Below are 13,459 nucleotides of genomic sequence, written 5' to 3'. Positions count from 1 at the left end.
CCCTGCTCCTCCTTGTGGGCTCTAAGAGACAGTCAGTCACCAGTGCAGGCCCACATGTGACGCTCTCCGGGTTTACAAGCACGTGTGCACGTACAGATCCTCCAAGTACCAGCAAAGCCCCTCGGCCCACCCAGGCCCTCCTACTCACCCCATGGATCCCCCCTATTCAGCAGCTTGTGCATCTTGGTGCTCACTGGCAAACATTAATGCTGTGTTTGCTTGAGTGTTTGATGCTGACTGTTGTTGATGATCTACCAAAATACTGGCACAGACCTTCCATCCACCTGACACTTATGCCTGGACACAGAGCCTCCTACTCACCAGCTGGTACAGCCTGGAGTTTGCTAGTGAGTTACACATGCACACATGTGCTTTGGGAAAGGTACACCTGCTCATCCCCTGTCAACAGCCAGCACCACATGGACTGTGACATGGTCCTGCTCCAGCCACTATGCTGAGCCCTTTCACCTCTGTAGCTGTTTTTTTGGGGGACACTATTCCCACCCCAGTGGCTGGTGGCCAAGACTCCTTCCTGCCCTTGTCACTTGTTCAGAGACTCCATTCACTTTTGTAGCTGACACCACAGGCCTGGGGCACCCGCACCCCTGGTCTGACTCCACTTTCTGGCACCAAATATCACACTGCTTCCCTCAAGTAGCTGGCACTTTGTGCTTACAGCATCTGTGCGCATAGGATAGAGCCAAGAATTATGCAGAGAAAAAGTGAGTTAAGAAAGATTTAGTAAAAGGATATGACAGACTGCAGTGATCAGGTACTGGGTTCCGTCAGACCAATGTATTGACCAACTTCCATGTAACTGTCCCCTTTTGCACCCCTTTCTGTCTGCCCTTCCTCTTTTTTTTTTTTTTTTCTCCCTGAATTCTGTCCCAGTTCCACTGACCCCTCCTGCATCCTGCACCTTCAGATCTGCATCCTTAAGAGTTGCGAAGTCCCTGCCTGCAGTTTCTTGATAGCCCATCAATTATTGTGATTGAACAGGTTTGTTTCTGGGTATTGTTTTCATTAACATTAACTGGTCAAGTTTTATGTCTGTCTCCCTCCTTTTCCATATGGTCACAATTTGGCAGGGTGCTTCCCCAGATAATACTGAAATATAAGAATTCTCTCTGCATATCCTTACCAGTTGGTGTACTGACTAGATTTGTTTGCATCATACACCCCCTTACCACGTGGCAGCCAGGTTTGACTCTGTGGGTTCTTGTTTGCAGCTGTTTTGACTAGATGCCCTCAAAGGAGCAGACATTCTCCTTCTATGTACCCTGACAGTGTGAAATAGCAACTGTGGGCACTTGCCTTCATGAAGAGGAAGCTATGACAAGAGTATCCAGTTAACACAAGTATTGCATGTTTTGGTATCAGCTCAAGAGTATTTTCTTCGAAACAAAGGGAAACGGTGGAATTAGTGGCTTATTGCTGACATGCAGTTGCTTTGGCTGCGTCTGCAGGTCAGAAGTTTTCAAGTTTGCATTTGGCTTCTTAGACTTCCATGATCTGTGGAGTCCTGAGATGTATAGTATATATTGAGTAAAAAAATCTAGAAATAGTACTGGGTAATTTTCATAGATGCACGCACAAGGAAAGAGAATGTTTTAATAATGCAAGTAGTCTATTACCACATTACAGGTGATACAGATGACATGGGTTTTGGTGGACTTTCAGGAAGTAAGACTGTGTGTACTAAGTACTAATAATTCCTGTATACTGAGACTGGATAATAGAACAGTCTTTCTGTGGGGGAAAGTTAGGCAGTAATTACCGTATAGACTGAAAGTGTTCAGGCAGGACCTAAATGCTTTCTAGGAGCAGAAGAGCTTTTTATTGATTACAGAGTGAATTCCTGTTGTGAGGACTGCAAAAATAGAAATGGCATTTTTTTATAGCAATGGTCTTTTCCTACGGTGATGTTAGATAATACAAAGAGTGTATTTCAGTGCATACTATATCACCAGAATTTTAAGAGTTTGGAAGACTTGTTCACTATAGAAAAACATCCTGCATCTTTATTAGACCATGAATGGACAGTGCTGTAGGGTGAGCATTGGTGATGAAATGTGTATAGCCAGGAGATGACAGTAGGAAGTTATAATATGTACTTCACATGTTGGATTTTAAATGACAGTGACTCATCATGGTAAGTTAGCAAATAAAATCTCTTTAAAATAGCACACTTGAACATTAGGTTGTTCTACTTGAAATATCTGAACAATTTTTATTTCAAAATAAGTAGTAAACTAATGTGCTCTGTCATGTGGATTAGTGGGGTGGAAAATCATTCTAAACCAAAAAGCTGTTCTTAATTACTGGCATTATGTAATCATTAAAATAGCTGCATTTTTACAGCCCAAGTATAACCTTATGGGGTTTGTTGGGTCTTTTGGGGAAAAGTTGTAAAACTTGAAGTCATGTTTAAGGTTGGAGTGAAGCTTTTGTTTGTGAATGTTTAGACTTTTATCTGTGAAGAGGCATCATAGAAGTGCTGTTGTTTTTATGAACACTTGAATGACCTGGAATCTGGTAGAGTTAAACATCCTTTCTGTGTGATCCAGAAGTATATAAATATCTATATGTTTGTGTTGTCTTATGTTGAGTGCATGAATTTTTTTGACCCACAAAATTCTGCTAATATCGAATTTCCTGTGTTTCTGGGTAGACTGATGGTTAGTCTTGGCTGAATCCTTTAGGTTGTAATGAAATTGATCTTGTTCACTGTAATTTTTAATTAAAATAGAAGTAACTTTTTTTTTTTCTTCCCTAGGTATGTGTTCTTCTTGGATCCATGTAACATTGACCTGGCACATCAGAGGATCAAGTCTCTTGCTTTGTGTGTGTCAGCTTGCCCAAGGAAAGAACTAAAAAGTCTGGCTGATATTCAGAAATTTGCAGAAACTAATGGTATGCAAACCCCATGTCTGTTTTTGTTCAGGTACCAGATATTTTCATAGGATTAAAAAAAGACTCATGTAGTAGCTGAATTAAAAATTAAATGTAAGAAATACCAATAGAAAGAAGGTGGTATTTTTATGAAGCTAAAATGTTACTATATCTTATTTATATATACTAGGTTTTTATACATACTAATATTAATACTAAGTATTAGTATGCTTCTGTTTTGTCATGTTTCGGACAGTTTTGAAAGACCATCTTTAAAACAGGAGTACAAAATGTAACAAGAATTTGAGAGAATGTCTGGCTGTAGGGTATGATCTCAATAACTACAGAAATGTCCTGACATTGCTGCTCAAGAATAATGCTGTTGAAATGGCAACATGTATATGGCGTTAGCAAGAGCAGTGCTGCCACTGTACGGCACTTGCTGTCCAGAGTATGGCAGTGGATGTGAAAATACTCCTGCCTTCATTCAGTGCTACAGTGCAGTTACTGGTTTTTTGTTTTCTTACACTTCCCTTTTTTAAAGAAGTGTAAAAGAAATAAACTGTATTAATAAATGTTTTTCTCTGTAGTAATAATACTGATATTACTAGCTCAATTCATATGTTAACACTGCATGGAATAAAATGCATTTTGGACCTTCCAAAAGAAAGTAAAGGTAAAAACTTTGAGGAAATTTCAGGGGTTTTCAGCTATTCACGTGGGAGTGTTTTTTGTCCTAAGCCTTCCTACTTAGTCTTTTAAAATGCTGTGAGAGGATTTCTTTGCAAAGTACTTGGCTAATGATGAGTCAGTCTGGGTGACCAAGTTCAAAGCAGTGAAACTGATTACTTTTCATAGAAGGAAGTGGGATGTCAAATTATGTTCTGATAGAAGTTATGTGAACGCTTCTTGTTTGAAAAGCAGAGTGAGTTGATGTGGCATTAGGACACTGCTAGTGCCCTTGAGTGGCCCACTGCATTGTGCCTGCATACGTGTGTGAATGAGGGAGCTGAACTACCATGTGGTATTACAGCATGTGTGGAGCTGCACCAGCAACTGTGCCATTGCAGTGGGTGTTCTGGGAACGGGAGCTTCCCCATGTGATCTGTACGCTGCTGTCAAATGCAAGCCCACAGTGAAACTAGCCAGTATCTACAGTTCTGCTCTTTACCCTGTATCTGAACACGCTATGTTTTTCTTAAACTAATGCAAGCCAGTTATTTGTTGGTATGAAGTCAAGGTCATTAGTAGTGTTTAAGTACCTCTTGAAGTAATGAAATGCAGCCATGCCTTGTTTTACCACAAACGTTATTTCTGTGTTTATAAGTCAAATCTTTCATTAACTGTGCCTGAAATACATTCAGTATAGCCATCTTTTAAAGTACACCAAACCTGTTTTCCTAAAACATGCTGTGGCTTGTTCTCATGATTCTCCATTCCAACTGTATCTCCCTTGGTGGTTTAGATTTTAAAACCTGAAGGTAAAATACGTTTTTTTTGAATTATTAATATCACAGCCAGTTGTTTTGATTTATAGAAGCTTGGTCAAAAGTATGAAACCTGGTTTTGAACGGAATTGTTACTGAGTTCAATTCCTAAGTTTCATTATATGATACTGTACTTATCAAAACCAGGTTCTAACCTAAAATGAGCTTTCCTTTTGTAGATGAACTCTGTTCAAGACTGGAATCACACAGCTCAGAGAAATACTTATGGTTATGTTTCTGCTTAAATGTTCACCAGCCTGTATGGGTTCCAAAAAGTGATGGTTTCCAGCAAATGAACAGCTTAAGTATTGATCACCTTAACTATTGCATATGTATAGTAAAAGTTCAAGCATGATTCAGTCTTGTAATAGAGCAAGAACAGTGATTTAGTACCAAAACTAAAGTATTCAGTAAACAGAATCATTTTTGAGAGCCACTTAGTAACTATGATAGGGGGTTGAAATTAATTAATCCGAAGAGGATGTTTGGCCTTCTTTTTCAAGTGACCATAGACTCCACTGTAAAAAGGATAATAAAGCAATGTGAGAGCTTTGAACATGACTGTGCAGAGCTTAATTGCATTTTGTTTGTGATGATATCTAGTTAGAATTTAGAGTTCACCTGTCAAGTTCTGAAGAAGGAGGGAAAGACATATGTGTTTGGTTTCTTGTGATAAATGCTGAATTTTCACAGTCTTGCAGCTTCTGACACTCAACAATAAAACCATCATAATTTTTTTAATATGTGGGTAGAGACCACAGTCAACTCTTAACTTTGCTCTGCTGAGCCTTTCTGAAAGCTTTAACTTTTCCTGCAATGTGAAAGTCACAATTGTGCTGGGGATAAGCTCTGTGTAGGTTGTTGCATATACATTTGAGAGTTAGCTGTTTTCAGCTAGCTCACATGCCATCCTTGGGAGCACCTTACTTGTCCATGCACCTTGGAACTCTTTCATAAATTACTGTTTAAGAACCCTTCCAGCTCAAAAATGTTCTCTGTTGTGCCTCAGTCCATCAAGAAGTGGTATGATAAGTTCAAATAAAGGTTTTTAAATCTGAACATCTTTATCAAAAGATGCAACGTAGTAAAAGATACTACAGCATCCTTATATTGATTAGTGATTTCATCAACATCAGGTATGGTCTCCCAGCTAGCTTAGAATTTACGGTATCTTTCCCAACGTGGGAAAGGCACTTGATTCCCTCTACATAACGTGACAAGAACAGCCAGCCCCTAAGGTTCAGAGCAATTATGGCAGTGCTTTTACTTGTTGTGCAGTACAGCTTGTATTTTTCTGTAAGCAAGATTATAAATAAGCATTCAGGGCAGGGAAAATGCTTTCTTGAGGCATGAAGATCATTTCATGACAAAGCAGCCTTTTGGCTTCCTGAATCAGTAATGATGCACTAGCTATTCTGCTGCAATTTGGGAAAAGGAGCTGATTTGGTGAATAACTGCACTATTTCAGGAAAGTAACTTCACTCCCGCCCCCATCCCACTTACTGTCCCACAGTCAGGTCCTGCATTTGCAGTATCTTGCTGTATAAGAAGGCAATCCCTCACAAAGCTTGGTTAATTTTAGAAAAACAAGAAAGGGCATGCCTTTAAGCTGTCAGAATAATTGACACCCAGAACATTGGGAACCAGTTGGTACATTTTATGAGAGGAGGAAAAAGGGAAGAAACAAGCTGGGCAGTTGACCACTCAGATCTTCAGCCTGTGCAAAGGTGCAGCTAGTAAGGTATAGGAATGTTCTGGAGCGACTTCTGGAGGTGGTGCGGAAAGGCATAGTGATGCAGAAAGACTGAGAGCACATTCTAACACTGTTCACACACAGCCATGCTGATACTTGAGTTTGTAGAGCTATGCGTTGGACACAACTGAGAATACTGTATATTGCAAACTGGCTGCTGCTGGTCTCCCAAGGATTTTCTCACCTGGCAGAAGATCTTAGGCCAGGAGTACTTGGAATTTGTTTTTGCTGGTCTTGGCACTTAAAGTATGGATTTTGAGTAATGTTGACTGAAAGCTGTTTTTTCCAGAGAGCTGATTGATGCTTCAAAACTTTATGTCCATGAAATATTGCAGTGCTGTTTTCAAGGACTTGCCAAAGCATTTTGGAAATGTCCTTGAAGATGTAATTCATATATGACTGTGCCAAATGAGTAATGAAATGTCATTATTAAAAAGAGACACTAAACAAGTGGGCACAATTTCTGTTGTGTTTAATTTAGTAATAACTATACTGACAGGTCATGGTGGGAACTGATATTCCTATCTGTTCTGTAAATGTCTGGATGCACATTTACTAACTTAAAATGAAATTTCTATTTTACGGCATGTTGGCAGGCATCTTCGTTCTTAGAATTCTGTAGCTAGGCCAGGCTAGTTGAGATCTGGGTGGATTTAGATAGAGCCAGAGGTAAAGCTAAATGAAGTCTGCTACAGAGACTGACCTGAAACGATAAAGAAAATCAGTCTGGCTAAGTAAGAGTGGGTCACCTCTCTGACCTATGGCAAGGAACTGTAGGGGAAACAAAAAGGATTTTTCTTTTGCCTGAAGATAATGACATCTTCTTGTGTGGTAATCAAAGTATGTCTTTGCAGTTACTGTTGGTACTTGCCTTAGAAACAGCAGTTACATGGGTTGCTGCCAGCTTCTTGACATTCTTCTTCTGTTCCCATCCCCGCCATCCTCCCTCCTCTTTGTTTTTAGCAAAAGTGTGCTGGTTAGAATTTAATCCTTTGCTTGTGATTTTCCTGAAGCCTGTTGTGCCATATTAGTTCTAGTTGTCTTATGGGTAAAGAGATTCTGCACCACTAGGTCTCTGGAAACCTGAGTATAGTTTTGAGTGTCATTTTTTGAATGGCTGGAATAAAAGCACACTATGACTGGTATGGAGTCATCCACTGCCACTTTGTCAGGGTTGTCTTGTGTTGGAAATGGATCCTCTAGTCAGAATGAAATTGTTTTTGCAACAGAAGGTGGCTGCATGCGGAGTCTTCCAGAAATACTGTGTTGTGTTATGATTACGTTAATAAACCATTTGGAAGGGGGGAGGAACAGTGAGGTAATAAATCTTGCTGTGGATACTGAATTATTTAGAATTACATGAAAAAAATCTGGTATCAAATGTAATAGAATAATGGAAAAGGATGTGTGCAGAACAAAGGCCTGGGAAACAGCCATTGTTAGGTATTTAGTGTTTTACTTTAAAATGGTTATTGATACTTGGGAAAGATTGTGAAGCTACTGAGGATCATCAGGATTAGGTGGAGTTACAGCATTGTCTGAAAGTGTACTGTTTAGTAATTGTGAAGAGGGAAAAAGTAAGGACTGTATTTTGTGTAAACATGCTCTGTTAGCAGCATAAGGGCTGTGTTCTGGTCTTGACAAAGTGGTTTTTTAAAAACTTTTTAAACTTACACACATGGACACACATACAAATATGTTCTCAGTATATGTACACGTACTGAGAAGGGAAACAAGGATGATCGTGAGGAAATGATTCTTCTGCCTGGAAAAGAGAAGAATATCAGTAAGAGGAAGGTCATTAAAAGCAGCAATAGCTTAGTTATGGTTTAAAAAAACAATGTTCCTTGATCTCATAACCTGAATACTATGAAACTAGAGGTGAAAAATTAAATTAATAGGAATCAACCAGATTTTTTTCCACACTAGTTATGGTTAACTTAAAAACCATAATGCTATGAGGATATTTTAGATACCAAAAGATAAACTGTTAGAATAATAGTGCTTGGATATTAAATGGGAGGTTAATATTCAAGGATATCCTTGAGCTGTAAGTTGTGGAGAGCTATAGATACAGTAAGGGAAACATCTGGAACTTAACTATATGGATTTTTAATTTGGTTCCAGAATAGCTGATTTTATTTAGCACTGGAAGAAATATGAGTGGAGTAACGGGGAAATTAATACTTATTTTCAACTTTCTGTACTGTTCATAAGAATGAGAGATAGAGAAGAGGATAGTCTGGGCTTTTTATTTCAACTCAAAATATGTGTATATGCATTCTGACTGATGTCTGGGGGTTTTTTAACATACAGTTGTAACAGCAACTGTGCTTGGCTATTGCAGTAGTTGTCTTTGTGTTCTCCAGTTGTGGATCTAACTAGTGATGTTCTGTGTTGGATTTTTCTTGGAACATTCTTGCAGACGCTACATAATACTTACTTTCACTTCAGTCCCACATTTATTTATTAAAGCAAGCTTCATTTTTCCTGCCCTCTGATGCTCACTTTTTAAAAGAAGTGATGGTGTGTCTTTCTGCAACAACTAGATGTTTAGATATGCGCAATCCTTACTTTCTTTCCTTCAAAACTCACACTGTGCTTCTGGAAGGCACCAGTGGATAGATCTAAGGAATGAAGCTTGCTTTCTTTACCAAGAACAAATCTGTTTTATTAATCTGAGAAGTCCTGACTGCAAAGTGGTCTGTCCTGTGCCTTCCTGCTCATCTCAAGGTATCACTCTTTTTCTGGGCCCTTTCTGCTCGGGCCCGGAAATTAAATTTAGGTGTTAAGGTTCAGCTGTATCCTTGTTTGACCTTCTGCCTCTATTCCCGCACCGTTTGCAAAAGGCTGAGCTGCAATGTTCAGGTATGTTTGTACAGTCCTCAGATGCTTCCACATTAACCGCTACCTCAGGCTGTATTCAAATCAATGGCTAAGAACTCGAGGTTTTGTTCTCTCACTCATTTCCAGCTCCGATGCTGATCTATGCACAGCTAAATGCTACTCCATTCTTAAATGAAGCATCAAATGTGAACTTGTCTGCTTATGGAATGTTTTTGTTGTTCTAAAAACCTGTGGGCAAATAGGAAACTTATACAATCTATAATAATATTTTTATTTAATAATTTAAATAAATTTAAATAATATTTATACAATATATACTGAACTTTATGTAAACTTAGTGCTTGTGCTCTGAGTAGAATTACTTCCTGTTTTTGTAGACAGGGTATAATTACAGTTGTCAGATGTACAGACAAAGAATGGAGGAAGTCTGGTCAGCATCGGTGTTACTTCCTTTCATGATGGCCTGAACCTTTTTCCACTTGGCAGGAGTTTGCGAAGAGAAGGTCTTGTTATTAGTCCTTGGTCTAATTCTGATGTCATGCAACATCGTTCTGTTACTGGCAGAAGTCAGCAATAGATAGTAACGTACCATCTTCTCTGGAAGTAGTGCTTGGCATCCTACCTGTTCTGTGGGTTTGAGCTGTGGAATTTGCGGCACAATTCCCTACAGATACATAAAGGCAGTGTTTTACGCTTCCACTTTTCTATGCCATGTTGTTAGTCCATAGTATGCTAGGATAATATGCAGTTATTGGTAGCGTACCAAGTTCTCTCATTGTGTGACACTCCAGACTGGTAATACGGTTGAGATTAACAGTTCAGAGCTGATAGTTTGATAGATTTGAGGCAAGCTCTGGAGTCAGAACAGGAGAAGAGTGTTAAGTATTTCGTCCTTATTAGAGTCTGGGAGCCTTGTCCTTCCTGAATACCAGTGAATTCCAGCTCTGTCAATATCCACCTGTCAATACATCTAGCTTGTATTGCATGGGTTGGTCAAGTATAATTGTCTGAGTCTCATGTACTCACAATACTAGCTGTGTTTTAGTTGGTGACACTTGGTCATAGAACACCCAAAACCCAAGAGTAATTAGCATTGGGCTAGAAGTACAGAGGCCAGTAGCTGTGATTTAAACAGTCTCAATCCTGCTAACATTTCTGCACGTTTCTGTCTCTGTATTTACCTGGAGTTTGACTCCTGTGTTAAAGGACTCATGTTACTGGTGGAGTTAACAGGATGTTGCTTGAGAACGAGAGAGAATGCTTAAAATGGAGTAAGATGTAGAGTTTTTAAAACTATAATTTCTGCTTCATCATACGGTCTTTTAGAAGTCAGTTATGTCACATATGTGCATATACATACTGTCAATCAGACCCCAAATGGTAAGAACATACATGGAGGTTCATATAAATCACCTTATCAAAACTGCGGTTTCTAGTCTCTCAGTCTGTGTTTTGCCACATGCCTCTAAAAGGAGGAATGTAGAGCTGCTTGGAGCTGTGCCTAACTTAAGCAGAACATATTCGTAAGTTCCTAAGGTGACTGTACTGCTCCTGGTACTGAAGATACCCCAGGTTATCTCTGCACAGTTCTGTATTTTTCTGCTGAAATCCTTTACTCTGAATATGAGTCCATTTTTTTGTGTCTGAAAGTCCTTGCTTTAGTTCCTTCAAACAGTGTTGATAGATGGGTAGGCACCACTGAGCAGCTCAGAATGGGAAGCAGAGCCCCTGGTGTTCTTTCCACCACTACCATTCAGGCAGCGTTAATGTCAGTGGTTTCTCTGTGGGCTAGTCGTCTTAGCGGTTGACTTAGGAAGTCTTGCCATTTCTCAAGCTGAAAATTTTGATATTGATAGTGAGGCTGATGTAGCAGGAGTTTTGTATGTTTGTTTAGAACACAGCAAGTACAGGAAGAAAAGCTGTACTGGAGCTCTGGTCTCTAAGTGTAGTTTTATCTAACCACCTTAGGTTAGTATGGAACTGTCTGTTACGGGCACTGCTATGGAAAGGAGGGGCTGTGTCTTGTTGTTTTGTGTACTGTGTCCTCGGAGCATGCAAGACCTTTAATAATTTGCCTGCTCAGTTGGAAAGAATCTTTGAACTAAGATTTAGTTCCCCACCTTTGTCCTGGCTTTCTACAGCATCTTTACATCATTTGTGCTAACTGTAGCTCTTCTTAGGAATCCAGAGGTAGCAGCTGTTCAGCTTTTTACTAATCTAAGTCTAGCCAAAACAGAAAGGCTTTTAAAGGAAGTAGTGGCTGTCGTTCCTACAGCTAGGTTAAAGTTGAAAGTTTGTCTTTGGAAATACTTTGCTCCAGTCATGGCTCCAGATTATTGCAGTGGCTGGAGCAACTTTTATTAATGGAAATAAAACCATGGAACAGAACTGTGTAGAGTCTCCAGGATACCACTTTGTAGGTGAAAGCACCAAATACAGCACTGTGGGATCGGTAAACTCTTGTGTGCTCACCAGTAGCCTGGCACCTGTTGCTCCACGTAGTTCAGAAGTATTTTTCTTTAAGGTTACAACATGTTGGGATCTCAAATACAGTCCCTGTAGGACAGTTAGTGTTGTTTGCCTAATGATTTCTGCAGAAGAAATACATGCATTGCTGTAGGAAGCAGAGGATGTATTACTTCAATGATTTTTTTAGTTTGTTCTCTGAATTCTACCCATAATATTTTTGAAACATTTACAAGTTATAATAATTTAGGAATGATAGTAGTGTCTTTGGTACTTGTCTCAGCACAGTAGATTATTTGAATTCTTCTTTAAACTTTTGCAGACCTTGGAAACTCAAACAGCAATAATAAGGCTGGCTGTGCTAAGACAGTCTCTACTAACCCAGAATAACTGATATGGGGTGGAAGGTTTAGGAATGCAGTCCATTATTCAGACTCTTACCTTACAAAATTAAAACTTTTATTTATTGATGCACAGGGACTCTTTTGTTAAGAAATTGGTTTAAGTCTGATGTAAAGTTATACATTACTTCAGCTCACATTTGGGTTCTAGTACTCCTACGCAATATTAGAGAAGTTGGAAGGTTTTCAAAGGAAGAAAGATATATGGGAATAGTAAAAACTTATTCTGCTTTATTATGTAGGACAAAAAGACAAATAAATCTCATGGGCATTATTGCAGCTATTGGGCTGGTAGCTCCATTAGATGCAGGGTGGCTATGTCCCTTGTCTGTCAAGCTCCATGAAAGTATTTTTCTGCTTGGCTGGGAGTTTAAAGCAGCACACTATGTGAGGTATGTAGCTGAAGGGAAGAGATCCAAAGGAGCTCCGAGAGCAGTTCCAAGGCAAGAGATAATAGTGGCAGCCAGAGCCGTCCACTGCTCCATTGCATGACAGGAGGGAACATGCCATTTGGTTTCAGAGGGACCTGGCAAGATGTCTCCGGTTTCCTCCACAGCCAGGGGTTTGTTGGGTTACCTTAGTCTACAAGTCCTGCTTGAATGGCTTATGATCTGGGATTTGGTTTCTGCTTGGCTTACATTTGTGATCCAAACAGAAGGTCTTCAGATACACATTTGTGCAAAGAGCCTGGAACCTTCTTCCCTGGCCATAGTAAGTTGTATACCCATTTTCTCTTCTGTGCAAACTGCTAGAAGTCACAAGGGAACATGGGCATCCACAGATCACCCGTGCCCCATAAGCTTATTTAGGTGTGGGGGCCTCTGCATAAGGTAATTATAATGTAGTTCTACACTGGTAGTGCAAAATGACCAAGCTGGCACCAAACATTCTCTGTCATGAATCTGAATTCAGTTATCCACATACAGCCCCCCCACACACACTTCTTCCTATAGAACTTCTTGTTCTCATCATAGAGTCATAGAATAGACTCATAGCATAATTTAGGTTGGAGAAGACCTTTAAGATCACTGACTCCAACCATAAACCTAATACTGCCAAGTCCACCATTAAACCATGGCCCTAAGCACCGCATCTACATGTCTTAAATGCCTCCAGGGCTGGTGACTCAAACACTTCCCTGGCAGCCTCTTCCAATGCTTGACAACCCTTCTGGTGAAGACATTTTTCCTAATATCCAACTTAAACGTTCCCAGCACAATTTGAGGCCATTTCCTCTTGTCCTGTTGCTTGTTACTTGGGAGAAGAGACCAACACCCACCTTGCTACAGCCTCCTCTCAGGTAGTTGTATAGAGCAGTAAGGTCCTCCCTGAGTCTCCTCCTCTCCAGACTAAACAACCCCAGTTCCCTCAGCTGATCCTCATAAGACTTGTTCTCTAGACCCTTCATCAGCTTCGTTGCCCTTCTCTGGACACACTCTAGCACTATAATGTCTGTTGTGCAAAACCAGTGTTCACAGTGTGGCCTCACCAGTGCCGAGTATAGGGGGACGATAATTTCCCTAGCCCTGCTGGCCACACTATTTTGGATACAAGCCAGGATGCTATTGGCTGCCTTGGCCATCTGGGCACACTGCTGGCTCATGTTCAGCTGG

General features: G+C 40.0%; 1 protein-coding gene across 2 annotated transcripts in view; it reads left to right on the top strand.

Annotated features, from left to right (window-relative positions):
* Positions 1-13,459, top strand: part of SLC44A1 (solute carrier family 44 member 1) — a 63,886-nt gene that overhangs the window by 26,887 nt on the left and 23,540 nt on the right. For both annotated transcript variants that reach the window (XM_055699269.1, XM_055699268.1), the window contains exon 4: positions 2,777-2,913. In XM_055699269.1, coding sequence (XP_055555244.1) covers positions 2,777-2,913 — 137 coding nt within the window. The remainder of the gene's footprint in view (positions 1-2,776; positions 2,914-13,459) is intronic.

The sequence above is a fragment of the Falco cherrug genome, chromosome Z (genome assembly GCF_023634085.1).
Source record: "Falco cherrug isolate bFalChe1 chromosome Z, bFalChe1.pri, whole genome shotgun sequence".
Lineage (NCBI taxonomy): Eukaryota > Metazoa > Chordata > Aves > Falconiformes > Falconidae > Falco > Falco cherrug.
Note: the sequence above shows the minus strand (reverse complement) of the source record. Positions and strands in the feature narration are given on the sequence as shown.